Source organism: Lithobates pipiens, unplaced genomic scaffold (genome assembly GCF_037356315.1).
Source record: "Lithobates pipiens isolate NorthernLeopardFrog02 unplaced genomic scaffold, aLitPip1_a1.2 Scaffold_27, whole genome shotgun sequence".
NCBI classification, from domain to species: Eukaryota; Metazoa; Chordata; class Amphibia; order Anura; family Ranidae; genus Lithobates; species Lithobates pipiens.
Window position 1 is genome coordinate 172,199,872 of NW_027507788.1, and position 20,262 is coordinate 172,220,133.

The 20,262-nt window shown below is 43.8% G+C and overlaps 1 protein-coding gene across 7 annotated transcripts in view; it reads left to right on the top strand.

The window, feature by feature from the left end:
- The window catches only part of LOC143934346 (neurotrimin-like), a 1,051,135-nt gene extending 1,031,443 nt beyond the window's left edge, over positions 1–19,692 (top strand). For 5 of the 7 annotated variants that reach the window (XM_077457895.1, XM_077457899.1, XM_077457900.1 and 2 more), the window contains 2 exons: positions 944–976; positions 16,849–19,692. In XM_077457895.1, the coding sequence (XP_077314021.1) occupies positions 944–976; positions 16,849–16,967 (152 nt within the window). In that variant the 3' untranslated portion in view covers positions 16,968–19,692. The remainder of the gene's footprint in view (positions 1–943; positions 977–16,848) is intronic. The other 2 variants (XM_077457896.1, XM_077457898.1) reach the window with 1 other exon arrangement.
- The last annotated feature ends 570 nt before the right edge of the window (positions 19,693–20,262 follow it).

A 20,262-nucleotide genomic window follows, 5' to 3' on the forward strand; every position in this document is an offset into this window, starting at 1 on the left:
CCTAGCTCTCGTTCCTGGTCCTTCCTTAACATCCAGCCAGCTAAGGATCATACAGAATGGCGGCAGACCATCTGCAGTGTGAGCACCTGGCTTGCCCTAACACCGAACATGGACTGTCGATGTGCCTGATTACACGTCACAAAATGTGAGTGTATTTAAACATCTTTTATTTAATAAATCAGTTAACAGTGTATACTCAGAGATGCCTCTTTATCTTCTATTTTATATGAAATAAGAACTACAAATGCTGCTCTGTCAGTTTCAGACTTGCCCAGGAAAATGACAGCAGTTAAAGTGTGAATCAGATTTGGTCATTTGGTCATAAAACAATACAGACAGATTCAGCGCTTTCTTATGCATCTAAGTGTCTGATATAAAAATTAACTGTATTGCACCAGAGCAACCAATATAAATGAAATTTCATTCTTCAAAGGTTGTTCTACAGGGCAGGATTAACGCACTCTGTCCATATTTCGGACACTTTACTATGGCTGAATGTGTTTTGCTCATCAGCTCCACAGGGAATAGTTTGATCAAGCAGTTTCATATACTGTGGTGAGACATTTCCATTGCTATTCATTAACACCCTCTCTTCTGAAGAACATTAACTGGTCAGACTCACCATCTCTTGGTATCGAGGGGAGAAGGGAGGAGAGCTTAGGTTCATAAGGTTTTTCCAGCAGTGATACGAAGTGTAGATTGAATATGCAGAAAGGTGATAGCCATGCTTCTGTATTTAGAATGGAGGAGTCCATATCCAAAATAAATGGTACAGTGATGGTGCTCCGTGTGGGTGTGGTGCAAACTCTTTGGGGCAGGCTGAATTCCTGACTTCCTCAGGGGAGGGATCAATGCTGATATAGCTCTAGTGTCACGCTGATTTATTTCTATTCCCAAGCATTATTGCTCACTTCCCTAATCAAGAATTGTTTTTAATTTTTAGAAGAGACCACAGCTGCCTTGACCCCCTTTAAAGGTTAGTATTGCTAAATGCTCAGCTCCCCCCTCTTTTCTTTTGGGCTTCCTGCATAGCTTCTCTTTCACCTCCTGCGCAGTATGACCTGCTTCAGCTACACCATAATTCTATTCTACTACCCTCCGTGTGGTGCTTCTGGCTAACAGTGGTGTTAATCACTGATAGAAAATGTAATGAGCTGCTGTCTTAACTCTAAATTATTGTGCAGTACATTTACCTCTCCTTTAGTAGGATTCAGTCCTAAGCCCACGTACACACAGTCGGAGATTTTGCCAACCAAATCCGTCGGATTTTGCCCGTCGGATTTAGTCCGACGGATTGTGTCCGAAACGGTTGCATACACACGGTCGGGCCAAGTTGGCGAAAAATCCAATCTTTCAGAACGTGATGACGTAATTTCGTTACGATGGGACTACATTCAGGCTAGTAGCCAATAGCTTTGATGTAGGAATTTGATCTGAGCATGCGTGGCACTTGGTCCGATGAAAATGCTCTACACATGATCGGATTAGGTCCGTCCGGCCCAGTTGGTCGGGAAATATTTCCAACATGTTGGAAAATTGGGTCGGACGGAGATTCGGACGGAATCAGTCCGATGCATACCACACACAGTCGGATTATCTGATGACACGGTCCGATAAGACTCATTCCGACAGATTCTCCGACCGTGTGTACAAGGGCTTAGAGAGAACAGTTATCTATATTTGGGTAGAATATCAGGTCTGTTTCTGGATGACGGTGCTTCCTCTTTTGGCAGAGTTGTCATATCTGGCTCATGATATAACAGTTTGTGCATGTGCTGACAATCTTGCATGATTTAAGTTGGCTGGCTGATTGTTTTAGAATACATGGCATATGAAATCTCCAAACCTCTGTTTATATTTTCAGCTTTATCACTTCTAACAGTCTCTCTATCCTACACTGTACACACACCTTTTCCCCGACACACTATGCTTTTCACACATTGGAGGCCTTTGGTCTCCTTGCAAACAGCCAGCTTTGTCTTCACCACTTTATGCCGTTTGTCACTTGTCTCTGCTTAGAGGCTCTAAAAACATTCCCAGGGCACCCACTCAATATAATGTGTGAGCCAGACATGAGTCTTCCCCTTCCCTATATTTGTATGTGAGTGTGTATACAGAACCACACAAGTTTTGGGCAGGTGTGAAAAAACACTGTAAAGTAAGAATGCTTTAAAAAGTATATATTTTCATTATTTATTTTTATTCTTAGCAATTTACAACATGCAAAGTGAGGGAACAGAAGAAAAATCTAAATCAAATCAATATTTGGTGTGACTACCCTTTGGCTTCAAACCTGTATCAACTTTTACACTTGCACACGTTGTACACCTGAGCAAAGTAGGAGATATTGTAGGATTAGACCCCTTTCACACCGAGGGCATTTTGCAGGTGCTATAGTGTTAGAAATAGCACCTTGAATCCGCCCTCAAACTGCTGCTCCATTATCTCCAGTGTCAAAGTCCGAGGGCTTTCACACTGGAGCGGTGCGCTGGCAGGGTGTCAGGAAAAGTCCTGCCAGCAGCTTCTTTAGAGCGGTGTGTTTACCGCTCCTCCACCACTGCTCCCCATTAAAATCAATGGGGCAGCGCTGCAATACCACCGGCAAAACGCCGCTATTAAGGGCAGTTTTAACCCTTTCTCGGCCGCTAGCGGGGGGTAAAAGCGCCCGCTAGCAGCTGAAATGCGTTACAAATCCAACAGTAAAATGCCGCTAAAAATAGCGGCGTTTTACCACCCGCAGCTTGGTGTGAAAGCCGTCTAAGCCCTTTTACACACGGTCGGACATTCCGACGGAAAATGTCCGATCGGACCGTGTTGTCGGATAATATGACCGTATGTGGGCTTCATCTGACTTTTTCCGTCGGAATGTCCGACCAACAAAGTTTGAGAGCTGAATATAAAAAATTTCCGGCAACAGGATCCGATCGGACTTTTCAATCGTTTGTAGAGAATTCCGATCCGACAAAGTGCCACGCATGCTCAGATCAAATTCCTAGACCAAAGCTATTGGCTACTAGCCTGAATGTAGTCCGGTTGTAACTAAATAACGTCATCACGTTACGAACGATTGGATTTTCTGACAACTTTGACCGTGTGTAGGCAACACCAGTTTCGGACAAAATCTGAAGGATTTGGTTGTCGGAATGTCCGACCGCGTGTACAAGGGCTTAGAGTCAGGTATATGATTAACCAATTATACCAAGCAGGTGCTAATGATCATTGATTTCATATGTAGGTTGAAACAGTTATTAACAGAAACAGCTGTGTAGGAAGCTTAAAACTGGGTGAGAAACAGCCAAACTCTGCTACTAAGGTGAGGTTGTGGAGAACCGTTTCATGTCACAGGTCATACACCATGGCAAGACTTAGCACAGCAACAAGACACAAAGTAGTTATACTGCATTAGGAAGGTCTCTCCCAGGCAAAGCTTTCAAACCAGACTGGGGCTTCAAGATGTGCTGTGCAAGCTCTTTTGAAGAAGCACAAAGAAACGGGCAATGTTGAGGACCATAGGCGTATTGATCGGTCAATGAAATGTAATGCAGCAGATGAAAGACACATTGTGCTTGCTTCCCATCAACATCAGAAGATGTCCAGCAGTGCCATCAGCATGGAACTGGTGGAAACCAGTAGGATCCAGGTACACCCATCTACTGGCCAGAAGTGGTCTATATGGAAGAAATGCAAGCAAAAACCATACCTTTGATGTGGTAACAAGACTAAAAAAACGCAACTATGCACAAAAACATAGGAACTGGGATGCATAAAATGGCAGCAGGTGCTCCGGACTGAAGAGTCAAAATTTGAAATATTTGCCTGTAGGAGGACTAGGGTTACCACCTCATCCCATTAAACCCGAACACATACAAATTACACAGGTTCTGTGGCTAATTTAATGCAGGTAAGGCACCAAGTGAAGTGGTGTCCTCAATGCTGAGAAATACAGGCGGATACTTATCCACCATGCCATACCATCAGGGAGGCACGTGATTGCCCCAAATGTATTCTGCAGCAGGATATTGACCCCAAACATACAGCCAATATCATTAAGAACTATTTTCAGCATAAAGAAGAACAAGGAGTCCTGGAAGTGGTGGTTTGGCCCCCACAGGGTGCTGATCTCAACATCATGGAGTCTGTCTGGGATTACATGAAGAGACAGAAAGATTTGAGGCAGCCTACAGCCACAGAAGATCTGTGGTTAGATCTCCAAGATATTTGGAACAACCTACCTGCCGAGATCCTTAAACCTTTGTGCAGGTGTACCTAGAAGAATTGATGCTGTTTTGAAGGCAAAGGGTGGTCACACCAAATATTGGTTTGATTTGGATTCCTCTTCTGTTCATTTACTTTGCATTTTGTTAATTGATAAAAATAAACTATTAACACTTCTATTTCTGAAAGCTTTCTTAGAGCTGAACTATGCTTACGTTGGCTCCAGAGATGCAACATCCTGTAGCTCCCCGCCGGCCGCTGACATCTTCAAGTGGCCAACTTCTGGGTATTAAATGCCAGCCGCGTTCATTGGCTGGCCAGGGATGACATCACTCCTGTGCATGTGCAGGAGTTGTGTTGGCTCCAGCATTGCCAAATTTTTACAGTGGAACCTTAAGTTCCGCTTAAGGTCCGGTTCTTTCTGAGACAGCACGACTTACAGCACGACTGCCTCAGGCGACCCAGACGCGACCGATGCAGCGACTGTATAGAAGTCAATGCAAGTCGCCCCCAAAGTCGTACAGGAACCTTTTTCTAAGTTGGAGCAACTTGTGTCCATTGTACAGAGCGGGACGCTACTTGTCAGGCGGCTAAGTCGCCTGACAAGTCGTCCTAGTGTGAACCAACCCTTAATGTACAACTTTTTTCACACCTGCCTAAAAGTTTTGCAGAGAAAAAAAAAAAGTAGTACCACATAGGCACTAATTATTCTACACTGTATCCAAACAGTAGGCTCTATACTGTATCCTCTAAACGTAGCACTATATCTTTCATATTATACACTGTTCTATATGCTACTTGTCCATCTATATGCAGTACTGTATTTCCTAGCACAGTATTTTATACCCCCCTTCTTTCCCCGATGATTGTATTATTATTGTGAACCTCTAAACCTCCACACCCCCTTGAACACTTTATTATTATTATTAATATTATTATTATAAATCTTTGAACCCCCCACCCAATTCCCATACATTGTATTATTATTGTGAACCTCTGACCCACCTGTACAATATGTTAATATTGTAAGCCCTGCATTATATTATTAGGCCTCATTCACATGGTAATACTTAACCACTTAAGGACCGAGCCTCTTTCTGAGATTTGTTGTTTACAAGTTAAAAACAGGTTTTTTTTGCTAGAAAATTACTTAGAACCCCCAAACATTATACATTTTTTCCTAACACCCTAGATAATAAAATGGCGGTTGTTGCAATACTTTCTGTCACACCATATTTGCACAGCGGCCATACAAGTGCACTTTTTTTGACACTTTTTTGAATTAAAAAATAAGACAGCAGTAAAGTTAGCCCAATTTTTTTTCATATTGTGAAAGATAATGTCACGCTAAGTAAATTGATACCGATCGCGGCGATATCTCACATATGTGGTTTTAACACCGTTTTCATATGTGGGCGCAATTCACTTATGCGGTCGCTTCTGCACACAAGCTCGTAGGGGCAGGGCGCGTTTAAAAAAAAAAAATCTCATTTATTTTACCTTTTATTTTTTATTTATACTGTTTAAAAAAATAAAAAGATTGTCACTTTTGTTCCTATTACAAGGAATGTAAACGTCCTTTGTAGTAGGAAAAAAGCATGACAGGACTTCAAAGTTAGGATATGTATTGGCGTGCGCTGGTCGGCGAAGTGGTTAAGCATACATCTATGTGAAGGGAGGCGTTTACCAGCAAGAGACACACAGATATTCTGTGCATTCACATGCAGGCAGACTCATTTATGTTTACTGGAACGCAGCGGCTGCACAGAAACAACCACTTGTCCCATTTTTACAGCCATGCAGGTACAGGTGTTCTCCAGGCGTTTGGACTTCAGACGCCCGCACTTGCTTGGCTTTCAGGCTATGCACTATATTATTACTGTAATCCTCCCATGCCCACCCATCCTTGCACTTTTTTTTCTCAGCTGTAATTAAGCACCAAAATATGGTGTGGAACACATTAGCGATCTAGCTCTGCCTCTGTACCATATGGACTGAATTTGTATTTTAAAAACTTTTTTCAATAAAGGTGTTTTGTATCAGTGTGCGGCTGTCCAGGACTCCTCTTTGCTTCCCCACCTATCCTTGTACTTTTTTTTTTCTATTGTGAACTTCTGACCCCTCCTATGCAATATATTATGATCCTCTGACACCCTCTGTACATTATGTCATGTCATTATTGTCATGCAGAAAAGGCATGTGCTTGTAATCACACCGGAAGAAATAACTTTAAATGTCCAGCTCACTTATAGACCGTTTACATTCGCCATCCATTTCGCATCATGTTCAATCAAGCCCTGATAAAGGGGGCATTTTTTTGGACCCTCGAAATGTGTAGGATACTCTTTGGATTGAACTCCTGGCTTTTATTTGAATGCAGTTGTATCTGGACCTCTTAGCTGTGATGTTTCAATTTCCATTTTTGTAACATTAAACTACAAGCCAAGGAGACCGCGGAGATCCTCTGGGGTGTAGAATCCGCCTGCCCGGAAACTAAATTATTTACATTAAAAATCAATACTTTAAGATAGCAAAATCTATGAGATAACCTTATGAGTCCAATGTTATATTTTCACTTTCCTTCAACTGGGGGAAATTATATTGTCATTGTGAGATCCCCAACCCCTGTACATTATTATAATTGCGCACCTTTGACTCCTTCTTACATTATATTATTATATAATTGTGAATGTCTGACCCCCTCCCCTTACTTTATATTATTATATATTATTTTTGTGTACCTCTGAACCCACCCTCAACATTCCTCCCACCCCCCATACATTGTATTATTATTGAGAACTTTCCTCCCCCCGTACATATTATCTTTGTAAACCTCTGACCCCCCCATACATTATATAATCATTGTGCACCCCTGATCCTCCCTGCATTATATTATTGTGAACTACTGACTCCCCCTTCCCTCCCTGTACATCTCCCATAGATTATATTATCATTTTGAAACTCTGATTCAACCTCGCCCCCCTCCCCACGTGCATTATATTATTACTATGAATCTCTGACCCCCGTTATATTATTATTGCGAACCCATGATTTCTCCCGCTTTCTGTGCTGTATGTTATGTTAGTATTACAATGCAGCTTTGCTCCTCCCACTATAAATAAAACAGACAAATAATAATAAAAAATGCAGCTGAGACTTTGAGTTAAATAATGTAATTACCAGCTTTAAACTTCTCAGTGCCGTCGTGACCCCCGACTGGAATCATCACAGCTAAATCAGCTCATGTCACTTAGCAATCAGGTAATCGATGTTCATTAAATAGCATAATGAGGGCGCCCGACCGTCGGACCTCTGACCTGTATGAAATCTGCAGCTTTGCCTCGTTTGTACACAAATAACATCCAGTAGCATGCCACCAGTCAGATAATGAACTCCTGGGCTGAGGAAATGACAGGCTGAGATTGGATCTGTCGGTCAATAAGATCACTAGAATCTTCTCATACCTCACAGAGGAGGTGAATTTGTAGTATAAACCTTCATATATAGTGGCAGTTTGGTTGCTAAAACAGGTCAGCCGTGCTAAACTATAAAGCATGTTGGCTGATCTCTGGGTGTCCTGAAGACACTCATTAAAATTACCTGGTTGGCGTTTCTGTGGTGTTACATTCTCACCCGATGCTGCAATTTATCCTCATTGCCAGTGTTGTTTGACTGATCTTAAGACTTCAGTACTTTCACTTACTTGATGTAAGCATGTTGATTTTCAAACTCCTTATCTGCAAATTTGTTCTGGTGTCAGAGTTATGCCTGCTACACACTATTCGGGTTTTTTTCGTTCAACCCAGGAGGCTGAATGAAAAAAAAAAAAAAAAACTGACAGCTCAGGAGGAGCCACTGTACAAACTATGCGATAAGCTATTGTGTTTTGACAGGGGGTGGGGGGCGGTCCCACACACCGCAATATCTGAGAGCACTGATTGGATGCCGATCAACAGACTTTTTTCAGTCATGCCCCTTCGACAGAAGCCAACCAAACAGGCAGCTTCTGTCAGACCGGCTGCTGTACACACGGGCCGATTGCCGGCTGGTTGCTATTGAACCAGGCCAATGCCACCCAACGCGTGTACAAACCTTTATCTTGTCAGGCAGCTATGAATTAACCTTCTGTGAATGATTTTGTTTCTAAGTTTTAGCTTGCTGGGTTCTGGTCATGTGATCTGGTCTTTGATGTTTTTATCATCTCCCCCTGCCGTGGTGGCCATCTTTTTGGGGCCTGCTATGTCATTGGCCTGGGTAGAAGTCAGGACTCAGAAAGGCTTCTTCTACTAGGATAGGACAAAGGCCGCCGCCCCCTTTCCTCAGACAGTGCATGCCATGGAAGGTCTGAACCAGAGAGGACACGCCAGCCACCCACCCATAGCAGGGTGCCAGCCACCCACTTACTCACAGCAGAATGCCAGCCAGCCAACAACTTACCCACAACAGGGTGTCAACCAGCCAACCACCCACCCACAGCAGTTTTCAAAAGTTTAAATGCACACCTGATATGGGCTATTGGCCTGAAAGGCGGCCAAAAAATCGGTATAGGCCCTGAAAAAACAATATCGTTCGATCCCTAGTTTTTTACCATATAAACCTCCAGCGCACCTTCCTGAAACAGTAGAAAAGATAATTAGTCAGTGATAACAAAGAAGATGGACACCACAACGAGACCAGACAACCTGTCACAGGGCGCCATATTTGACCAGTTGTAACAACGAATACACATTTTAACCCAACAAGATTTAGACACTTGTAGGAAAATTCTATAAACTACAGCGGAGGATGTTAGTGTGGAAAGTGGAAAGGAAAAGCTGCATTGATTTTTTTCTACTAGTTTATCGTGTGGTAGATATTTCCATTATGTTCAGTTCATGATGCAGGAAATGTGTGAAACAATTGTTTTATGGTGTTTTATAGTCGCAAGTCAGCCCGGTGACACAGGGGATGATTTACTAAAACTGGAGAGTGCAAAATCTGGTGCAGCTGTACGTAGTATTCAATCAGCTTCTAATTTCAGCTTGTTTAGTTAAAATGGTTCTAAAAGGAAAGGTTTTATTCATCCTAATCATGCATTCTATGCATTAAGATAAAACCCCTTCAGTGTGCAGCAGCCCCCCTAAGCCTCCCTAATACTCATTTAAGTGATCCACAAGAACACATATATTATGGGCAATGATATATATATATATATAACTTCACATATAGAAAATGTAATTTATTGTAAATTTTTATTTTAAAAATCTCATGGTGATAATACAAAGCATCATAAGAATAGCATTGTCAACATTTCACACTGTATGAATAAAATTTGCAAACATTGCACATTTGGCTGTTTGAACCATGAAGTGGCAATCTCAATCTACTTGCTGTTCCCTTAAATCGTGGTTTCTAACAAGGAATGCGGCAGAGAGGGATATCCAACGTGTTTCAAAATTATTGTTATAAATCTTCTTCAGGGAATAATACCACTGCTGAAAAAAACAGCTTCGTATTAGTAAAACATTAATACGAAGTCATACCTAACAGTATGCGTCAAATGAATATTTAAACATACACTTACAATAAATGTGCATATTTAGCAGAGGCATTCCTCCAGAAAAACATGGATGTCCTATCATGGCCATTGAAGGCCTACCCAAAGTGGATGGCGGGAGTTCACGTCCAGAAAATGCCAAAAGTGCATTGAATGAGGGCATTTAAATAAGAATGCTATGGGCTGAAATGAAGCAGAAAAAAGGATGATAAATCCCCAGGAAGCAAATGAGTTTCAATTTCATGGGAAAAAGGGTTCAGCCTGTATTGTTATTCCCCCTAGGCAGGCCCACAGCACCCTTATTTCAATGCCCTCAGGCAATCAACGCAGTGTGCAATGTTGACAGTGCTATTCTTAAGATGCTTTGTATTATTACCATGTGATTTTTTTAATACAATTTTTCTACAATAAATTACATTTTGTATATGTGAAGTTTTCTATAGTTATATATATATTTATTATTATTATTATTATTATATATATATTTTTTTTTATTGCCCATAAAATCCCACTTTTTGAGGTTATTTCATGCTGCCTCCCTAAAGTTACCTGAGCCCCATCTTGCCATGTTGCACGAGAGAATCGTTTGTCCGGGACTCTCATTCCTGATTAGCTTAGACACACATCAGGCGCCATTCACTCCCACTGCTGTCAATCAAAGTTAGTGAGACAATGAGGAGAGAAAGGGGGCGGGGCTGAGACATGGCTCTGTGTCTGAATGGACACCCAGAGCAGGGCTGTTCTGTGCAAAACCACTGCACACAGGAGGCAAATACGATGTGTTTGTTATTTTTAAACAAAAAAAAGCAAGACTTTAGTATCATGTTAAGCTTTGACAAAAATAAGAAAAAAACTGTAAGCGGGTTGGTTTCTATGCAGATCAGCACCAGATTTTCCACGCTCCAGTTTTAGTAAATTAACCCCATTTTGTATTTATTGTACTCTTTAACATAGTTACCTATTTGGATCCTTTCAATAGGCTCCAATCCCTGAATATCAGAGGGTTATACACTTCTCTGTTTTCCACCAATAAGCTCTAGAGTAGATGAAACCTGCTGCATGTGGTGCAGATGAAACAGCACTGACTGAAAAGGCTGATCTCTTTCCAGGGTTACCACTACCTGATAGGTACATAGGAGAGGAGAGCAGAAGAAATATAGAGCACCTAAGAAAAATTTAGTGAGCCAATCTGGTGCCAACGTCTTTCAGTTTTTTTTTTTTTTAACATCTCCTTCATCAGGGCTACAGACAGAGACAAAAACATAATGTATACTAATATAAAGTATCACATCATCAGAGGGGAATTCTTGTCCTGTGACCAGGTTGTCCCCTGTGATATTGCGTTCCCTGTGATACTCTGTAATCATTATATTTTATTCGGTCTGTAACCCTGGGGATGGAAAACTTTACACAGAGATAAAAACGGTTTTATACCAGACTGGCCTACTTCCTTCTCTGTGGTTCTCTATGTTTGTCCTTCTTCTATGTCTTCTAACGGGGGCTCGTATGGTTCCTATAGATTTGTTTATGTATGGAACTTCACAAACCTCTGAGGCCGCGTACACACGGGCGGACTGTTCGCCCAACCTTGTCCGCTGAACAGTGTTTGGGCGGACAGTCCGCTCGTGTGTGGGCTTTCAGCGGACAGTTTCAGCGGACAGTTTGACGTACAAAGTCTTTCGGAAATTCCGAAAAACTGTCCGCTGAAACTGTGTTTGAGCGAACAGTCCGCCCGTGTGTAGGGTACTTTCGAAATGAGCAAACTGTTCCCGCTCGGAGGAAAGTCTGCTCATTTCGAGGTAGGCGGGGCCCGCGACGGAGACGTCGCGGGCTCCGCCGCCTGGAATGGGCTTAAAGGGGAACCCCAACGCCGAAAAAAATCGGCGTGGGGGTTCCCCCAAAGTCCACAACAGACCCTTGTCCGAGCACGCTACCCGGCCGGCCAGGAAAGGGGGGCGAGCGAGCGCGCCCCCCCCTCCTGAGCCGTACCAGGCCGCGTGCCCTCAACATGGGGGGGTGCCTTGGGGAAGGGGGGGCCGCGCGGCCCCCCCACCCCAAAGCACCTTGTCCCCATGTTGATGAGGACAAGGGCCTCTTCCCGACAACCCTGGCTGTTGGTTGTCGGGGTCTGCGGGCGGGGGGCTTATCGGAATCCGGGAGCCCCCTTTAAGAAGGGGGCCCCCGGATACCGGCCCCCCACCCTATGTGAATGAGTATGGGGTACAATGTACCCCTACCCATTCACCTGTGAAATAAAGTACAAAAAAAAACACAACACAGAGAAAAAATATTTTATTGCACAGCTCCGGGGGTCTTCCGTCTTCGGGGGTCTTCTCGCCGGACTCCTCCGCTATCTTCGTGTAGCTCTTTTACTAGCGGAGGAGCCCGGCTTTCTTCCTCCCCGCCGCCGGCCTCTTCTCCCGACTTCGGGGGTCTTGTCCCCCTCTTCGGTTCTTCTGCCGGGCCACCGCGCCTTCTTGTAGCTCTTTTGCAGGCGGTGGCCCGGTCTTCTGTCGCCGCCGCCTTCCGTTCTTCTGTCGCCGCCTTCGGTTCTTCTGCCGGGCCACCGCGCCTTCTTGTAGCTCTTTTACAGGCGGTGGCCCGGTCTTCTGTCGCTATCGCCGTCGCCGCCTTCCGTTCTTCTTCTTCTTCTTGTTCTTCTTCTTCTTCCCCAGGAGATGTTGACACGTCGCTCTCTCCGGCCGGAATGCCAGAGCCGCGCTGTGCGGTCACTTATATAGTGACAATGGGGCGGTGTCACATGGTATATGTCACATGGGTTGGTCACATGGTGACCCCGCCCCCTTACGATGTCATAGTCCCCATGTGACATCAACCCATGTGACCAACCCATGTGACATATACCATGTGACACCACCCCATTGTCACTATATAAGTGACCGCACAGCGCGGCTCTGGCATTCCGGCCGGAGAGAGCGACGTGTCAACATCTCCTGGGGAAGAAGAAGAAGAAGAAGAACGGAAGGCGGCGACGGCGACAGCGGCGACAGAAGACCGGGCCACCGCCTGTAAAAGAGCTACAAGAAGGCGCGGTGGCCCGGCAGAAGAACCGAAGGCGGCGACAGAAGAACGGAAGGCGGCGGCGACAGAAGACCGGGCCACCGCCTGCAAAAGAGCTACAAGAAGGCGCGATGGCCCGGCAGAAGAACCGAAGAGGGGGACAAGACCCCCGAAGTCGGGAGAAGAGGCCGGCGGCGGGGAGGAAGAAAGCCGGGCTCCTCCGCTAGTAAAAGAGCTACACGAAGATAGCGGAGGAGTCCGGCGAGAAGACCCCCGAAGACGGAAGACCCCCGGAGCTGTGCAATAAAATATTTTTTCTCTGTGTTGTGTTTTTTTTTGTACTTTATTTCACAGGTGAATGGGTAGGGGTACATTGTACCCCATACTCATTCACATAGGGTGGGGGGCCGGTATCCGGGGGCCCCCTTCTTAAAGGGGGCTCCCGGATTCCGATAAGCCCCCCGCCCGCAGACCCCGACAACCAACGGCCAGGGTTGTCGGGAAGAGGCCCTTGTCCTCATCAACATGGGGACAAGGTGCTTTGGGGTGGGGGGGCCGCGCGGCCCCCCCTTCCCCAAGGCACCCCCCATGTTGAGGGCACGCGGCCTGGTACGGCTCAGGAGGGGGGGGGCGCTCGCTCGCCCCCCTTTCCTGGCCGGCCGGGTAGCGTGCTCGGACAAGGGTCTGTTGTGGACTTTGGGGGAACCCCCACGCCGATTTTTTTCGGCGTTGGGGTTCCCCTTTAAGTCCATTCCAGGCGGCGGAGCCCGCGACGTCTCCTTCGCGGGCCCCGCCTACCTGTACACGCGCTCGAAATGGGCGGATTTGCCTCCGCCTTACGTGGGCGAGTCCGTTCATTTCAAAAGTTGAGCGAACTGTTTGGCAAACAGTTCGCTGAAACAGTCCGCTCAAAAAAGTGCCGTGTGTGGCCATGTTCGTCCATGCTAATTTTGAGCGGACTGTTTGCCGAAACTGTTTGACAAACAAAGTTGGGCGAACAGTCCGCCCGTGTGTACGCGGCCTGATGGAGTCTTACCTTATATCAGACAACGCTTGCAATTTCAAATTGTCTGATTACATGTTAGGCTTGATTCACACTAACGTGTTTTTTGATGCATTTTGCATTTTGCAGAAATGCAGGGAAATTTTTTAACATGGGTTCCTATGGAACATGTTCACATCAATGCATTTTTGTGCCTCTGCATGTAATAGAAGTCAATGGACCCGCATCAAAAACGCAAGTACTGCGTTTTTGCCGCGTTTTGCATTTTTTTTCCATTATTTTTTTACACTGTATATAGCTGATTGCTAAGCAACCACACTGTAAAAAAACCACAAAATGCGGTAAAAACGCATTTCCAAAAACGCGGCAAGCACCGCAAAAAGCACTGCAGAAACGCTCAAAAGCAACATGCATAGTCGTGAATCGAGCCTTAGGGAGCGTATATATACTTATATTGGTTTAAAACTGTCATTTCTGAATTTTACAACATAAATAAATAAATCAGAATTAAATCTCTATTACAGAACTGTGAAAAAAGGCACAGTTTGCACTGTAGAGTAATATAGTAATACACAACAAATGTGAAGTGTAGACATAATATTCAAGTTTATTAGTTCCAATAGATTGATAGATTTTAGTATCTGGCTGCCATCCTTGCATCTTGTATGGTGGAGGCACTACATTGTCCTTCCTGCTGGAGACATTCTAATATTGATGTGCCTGTGCCCTCTTCAAACAAGACTTTGGCTGTGATTGTCAGATGTAGCCCTTAAGCTCGGTTCACACAGGGGCAACCCGACTTACAGAGCGACTTTGCAAAGCGATTTGGAGGCAACTTCAGCGTGACTTTAATTAACTTACAGACTCGACATAAAATTGTCTCCAGGACAGGCGACTCTGGCTGTGGCCAGAGAATAATCCGCTCTCTGGGAGGGAGGGGTTTGCCTGGGTAAAGTAATTTATTTTCCTGTAAAGTTGCTTCAGTGTAGATGGAGATCCGACTTGGAGGCGACTTCCATTGAATTCTATGGGTACAAGCCGCCTAGAAGTCACCTTGAAGTAGTACAGGAACCTTTTCTGAAGTTGGAACGACTTCCGTAGTGTACATTAAGATGGTTCTCATTAACTAGAATGGAATTTCTGATGTCAAGCGATTTGGGGCGACTTGAGGTCTGACAAGTCGTATCCCAAGTCGCGGTAGTGTGAACCGAGCCTTAGGCCTGATTCACATCTATGCATTTTTAGTGGTCTTTGCATTTTGCAGATTTGCACTACAGAACGTGTTCCATAGGAAACCATGTTAAATGGACTGTAGTGCAAATATGAAAAAAGCACTAAAACTGCATAGGTGTGAATCCAGCCTAAGGCTCGGTTCACACAGGGGCAACACGACTTTTGGAGGCAACTTGGACGTGACTTGGACGCGACTTGGACACGACTTACAACACTACTTTAAGTCACCCCAGGCCAGGCGACTTGCCGTGGCCAATCAGAGAATGAGCTCTCAGGGGGGAACTCCTTTTGAGAGCTGATAATTCTCTGAGAGTCGCCTCCGTATAGATGGAGATCGGACTTGGAGGTGACCTCCATTGAAATCAATGGGTACCAGTCGCCTACAAGTCGGATTGAAGTAGTACAGGAACTTTTTCTGAAGTCGGAGCGACTTCAGTAGTGTACATTAAGGGCCGGTTCACACTGCAGGCGATGCGAGGCGACACCGACTTGCCTCGCCGCGACCTCAGCGGCAACTTGCAGATGACTTCTGTATAGAAGTCAATGCAAGTCGCCCGAAAGTAGTACAGGAACCTTTTTTCTGAGTTGGAGCGACTCGAGTCGCTCCTCTCAGAACGGTTCCATTGTACAGAACGGGGGCGACTTGTCAGATCGAGGCGAGGCAAGTCGTGTCGCCTCGCATCGCCCGCAGTGTGAACCGGCTCTAAGACAGCTCTCATTCACTTACATTGATTTCTACATGTTGTGCGACCTGAGGTGACTGAGGAGGTAATTTCTCTTTGCTTTGGTTTAAATGTTGCCTAGTTCAGATGCTTTGAACAATGAAGTGCTACAGTGTATGTTCTATTGCTGTTGTCACTTAACATTGTGGATAATTGGATTGATTGGGATAAATAGTCTTGTAGTGCCTTTATAAATTACATTTACAGTACATTTCCATGTCTCCATTATGTAAGAAATATTTTTTCATTTTGCATTTCACCTGTCAGTCATGCTGATCCTAAAAAGTCTCCATTTCTTGCCTGTAAGAATATTTATTTGTTCTTCAACCCAAGTGCTGCATTCACTTACAAGTAACCTCACCAGTCTTGTATCATCTTCATGCACCCTGGAATTCTGTGTCGTCATCTCTCAAACGCTTTTTATATACACTCTGAGTATCAATCTGCTCACACCTTTCCGATGATTGAGGTTCAGATTGTGAGATTGACTCAGGGGTTCCTGGAAGTATACTGGGATTTTTCCTTAGCTTCTGGATGGCTTCAGCATCCATGACAGCTCTGAATGGATCCCACAGCCACAGTATTTGTAATATACATGAAGTAGCTGTTGTCCAGTAATGTGTGTCCAATGGTTCAGAGTAGTGATGTTGGTGCTGGTGTAATGGGAATTGTCCACAGAGGATGGAACGTTTATGTAGAAGTATACTCCACTGATTGGCAATAAATTAATTTAGAAGAAATGTCTTGGGATATGTATCAGATGCCTGTTCTCAGCTATAATCAGAGGCTTTTTTTTTTAGTCTTAGCCAATCCTGCAACACTTTTGGTATGAAGTTATAATTTGGACACTTTCTTTCCACTTCCTTGAATATTTGCCATTTTCTCTCTTTTGCAAATTATTTTCCTGTTACTTTTCTATTTCATTTAACACTAGATCTGTCAAAGGGCAGCAAACTGGAGACCCTATATTATCACTTGCACTTCCTTTTTATTCATATTAATGTTCTTTTTCTTGCTGCATGCTGCCTTGACTGCCTTTGCTTTTATCTGTATCCCCTGATGACTGTCTAAGTCTTCACTGGTGTCTAAAGTTTTACTCTCTCTTTCTTTCTTTCCAGGGCCAGGAGCCGTTCACGATGGAAACAGCGGCTCACCTCCGTGTCTTCTCTGCGCACCTCTCCTACTTCTCCTCTTCCTGCTTCCTCTGTCTCTGTTCCTTTCATCTGCTCAGTTCTGACACATGCAAGCATCAGCGCCCATCCTCTTAAGAGGGAAACAACAATCTTAAAAGTAAAACAAATGTAATTAAAAGAATTTACAAAATCTGATGTCGAAAAATGTATGGAGTATTAAAAATAAGCAAAAAAACTCAACAAAAAAACACAACTGCAACAGATTGTTAAAAAAAAAAAAAAAAGGATCATGAAAAGGGAAAACACCACATGCTGCACCTTCTGTGTGAAGGGACTCTTGCAGAAAATGGCCAGGTTGAACGGAGGGCGGAGCCAAGGACTGAGCTGTGCCGGTTGACTTGCCAAAAGCCGACGCTCATAAAACAAAAACATGTGACTTTGTTCTGTTCATCGCAAATTATCACAAGGAAATCGCACAATCTGATAGAGACATGGACAGTGTCAATTCATCTCATCAAATCCGCTTTATTACCCTTGGACTGCTGGGTGACCCTCATTGTCAACACCCTTACTGCAACCACGACACCTGCAGACAATAGCTCAAGTCAAATTATTTGCTGGGAATCCAGCAGAGCAATACTTACCCTTTGCAGTGCTGGGGGGAGACATAGCAACAAGATATATTTCTCTCTGGTGTGACTGCGACTTTCTGAGCTGTCACCTGCAGGTCTTTTATTGGGGCTGAGGGGGTTCCATTTCCTTTGCTGGACTGTGTTGATTATTAGCGTGGAATGTGTGCCGTCATGTGCTAGGATGCTGCTTAGGAAATTTGGTATCTGATGGGGGTTTCTTTCATGTACATGTGCTGGAAAAGGTGGAAAATGGGAGATTTTTATATTGTTGGGGCTTCTCAGTTACTCCAAGAACATCTCTTGTAAAGAACACACCACCTGCAATTGTTGGGTGAGCCCTGGTTCTCTCGTTCTTCAGACAGACTAGAATCCACTGATTATGTTGACAATGCTTGCAAGAGTGTAATGGGATGGATAGACTACTGTCTGAAAAAACGGGAGCATTGTGCTGACTGCATTATGTCCACAACTGAATGTAAATTAAGATTCCCTATTTAAAAAAAAAAAAAAATGGAAACAGCTAGAAAATATATGCATGAACCCAGACCCACAGTGACTTAGCAATGTGTAGGGTGAAAAGCAGCATCCAGTGTGATGACATCAGTTATATTTAATGTTTCACGATGCTTGGGATCAGTGTTTGACACTAGTGTGACTTTGCAGTGACTGCCATCTACAGAAATAAGCACATGAAGTCAGTTGTTTACACCAGCACAGTTTACCCATGTATGACATTCGACGTAGCAAGCAGAAGAGTAAGCTTGGCTGTTAAGGAGACGTTTCTGTGTATTAGGTCTACTTATCCACAGATAAAGATACTCCCTAGGATGAAGATCTGGTGTAAACAGTCTGGCATGTTAAACATAGTTGTTCATACATCGGGTATATGTATCAGTGCTGTACAAATATTCTGCACACAATATCATTTATGTCTGAGTGTTTTAAAATGAATGTCATGTGCAAAGCTCCACGTGTATGTTTAATTTCAAAACCACAATGCTGTGTAAAGTTGCCCTGTCTTAATGTTCTCTCCTGAGTAGAGTCATATTGGCATGATTAAACGGTTTGTTGTGTTTTAATGGAGGCGTCCCTGAAGATATGACCACAGTGCAGATATTCTGTTCCCGACAATCAGTCTAAATGTCCACACTTTGTATTTCAGCAACAAGACTTTTGAATTGTTTTAATGCACACTGAGAACAAGGAACAAAATGTTTGTTAATTTTCAGCCTCATGTATTTAATAATCTGATAATTCGCTGGTGCTGTACGGTCATTGATACATATACCAACATATGTGGAAAGACACCATTTTAGAATGTTCTTTGCATTTTTTTTTCTTGAGGCATTGAACATCTCCTTACCTTGAGGTTTGAAAAGTGTCTGAAGACAGAACAATTCTTGCTGCCCATAACAAAAAAAATCAGATTTCTCTTTTACTGTTTCTGCTGCAGTACAGGAGGTTGGCTGCCCTCCACAGTAAGAATTCGTCTGTCTTCTGACATTTACAGTGTGACTTGGAGTGAGAGCATTACCCAAATGCCCCTCTTCTTGGCGGTCTATGGACAAATGCCAGGATGTGCCACTAGTTACAAGTACAGCATGGTGTCAACCTTTTTTTTTGAGGGGGGAGGGAGGGGGGGGGTGTCATCTGCTGTGTACTTGGTGTATGAAGAATTTCCTGATTGTGGAGCACTTGAGTAGGAATGAGTATGATGTGTAAGTAATATGCACAGAGTAATTATTAATTACTTATAACCCTTAAGCATTAGGACGTAGCTGTACTTTCTTACTGAAATGAAGACCAATAGGCCATTTCCACCTGTAATCTTCAAGAACCCTGCCAGCGCTCATATGGATCACAGTGCCTGCTGTAGAATTTATTGTACATGTGTGTAAATTATATGTTGATTAAATATTTTGTTTAACCCCCTGAGAGTACTGTAAGGAGCAGCAGGTGGACTAAATTGTTAACAGTTGTCTCCAGCCTTGCCGGGAATGTTTGGTCAGGATACAGTGAGAGTTAGGTGTGGTGGGCTGGCACAGGTAGATATCATTATCCAACAAGTATTAGAAGCTTCTGTCACCAAGAAGGGTGAGTAACGGCTATGGTGGACCACCAGGTCCCTTCCCCCATCCAACACTTAATCTATGAATGAATTTTGTATCTGTATTAATAAATCTGGAGTGGAAGAAGATCTTGTTTCCTTTGCGTTTTCTTTATTTTCAGGGTGCAGTTCAGACCCACAGTGACTTAAAAAAAAACATGTAATTCCAACACATCAGTGTAAAAAAAAAATCTCACTGCTGTTTTTGAAAGTTCCCATTATTGGTTTTCCTGTTTTTCTTATCTGAAGGACAGTCATGGCAGGTAATTTTATTTTTATTTTTATCCTGTATGAACCTGGCGACCATTCTATGAAGAACAGCGAGGTGCCCGCACAGTCATTTCTGATAACGTGATTGTAGAGAGTGGTGGACCTTGGATCATTATAAATAGCTACAAAAAGTGTATACAATAATAGGGGCACTAATGTCTATGAGATTTTCATGGAGCATCTACACGGGCAGCATCTACATTGTCCCAGAACCTAGTATAGGGTATATATCTTCTTTACAAGGATGTTTTGTATCAAAGCGATGATTGTTTCAATTCATTAAGGCTGCATTCACACCTGAGCGTTTTCAGCTTGTAAAACGCTCGTAAAACGGCAGAAAAAGCCCCCAACAAGCAAAATCCCATTCATTTCAATGACACCTGTTCACAT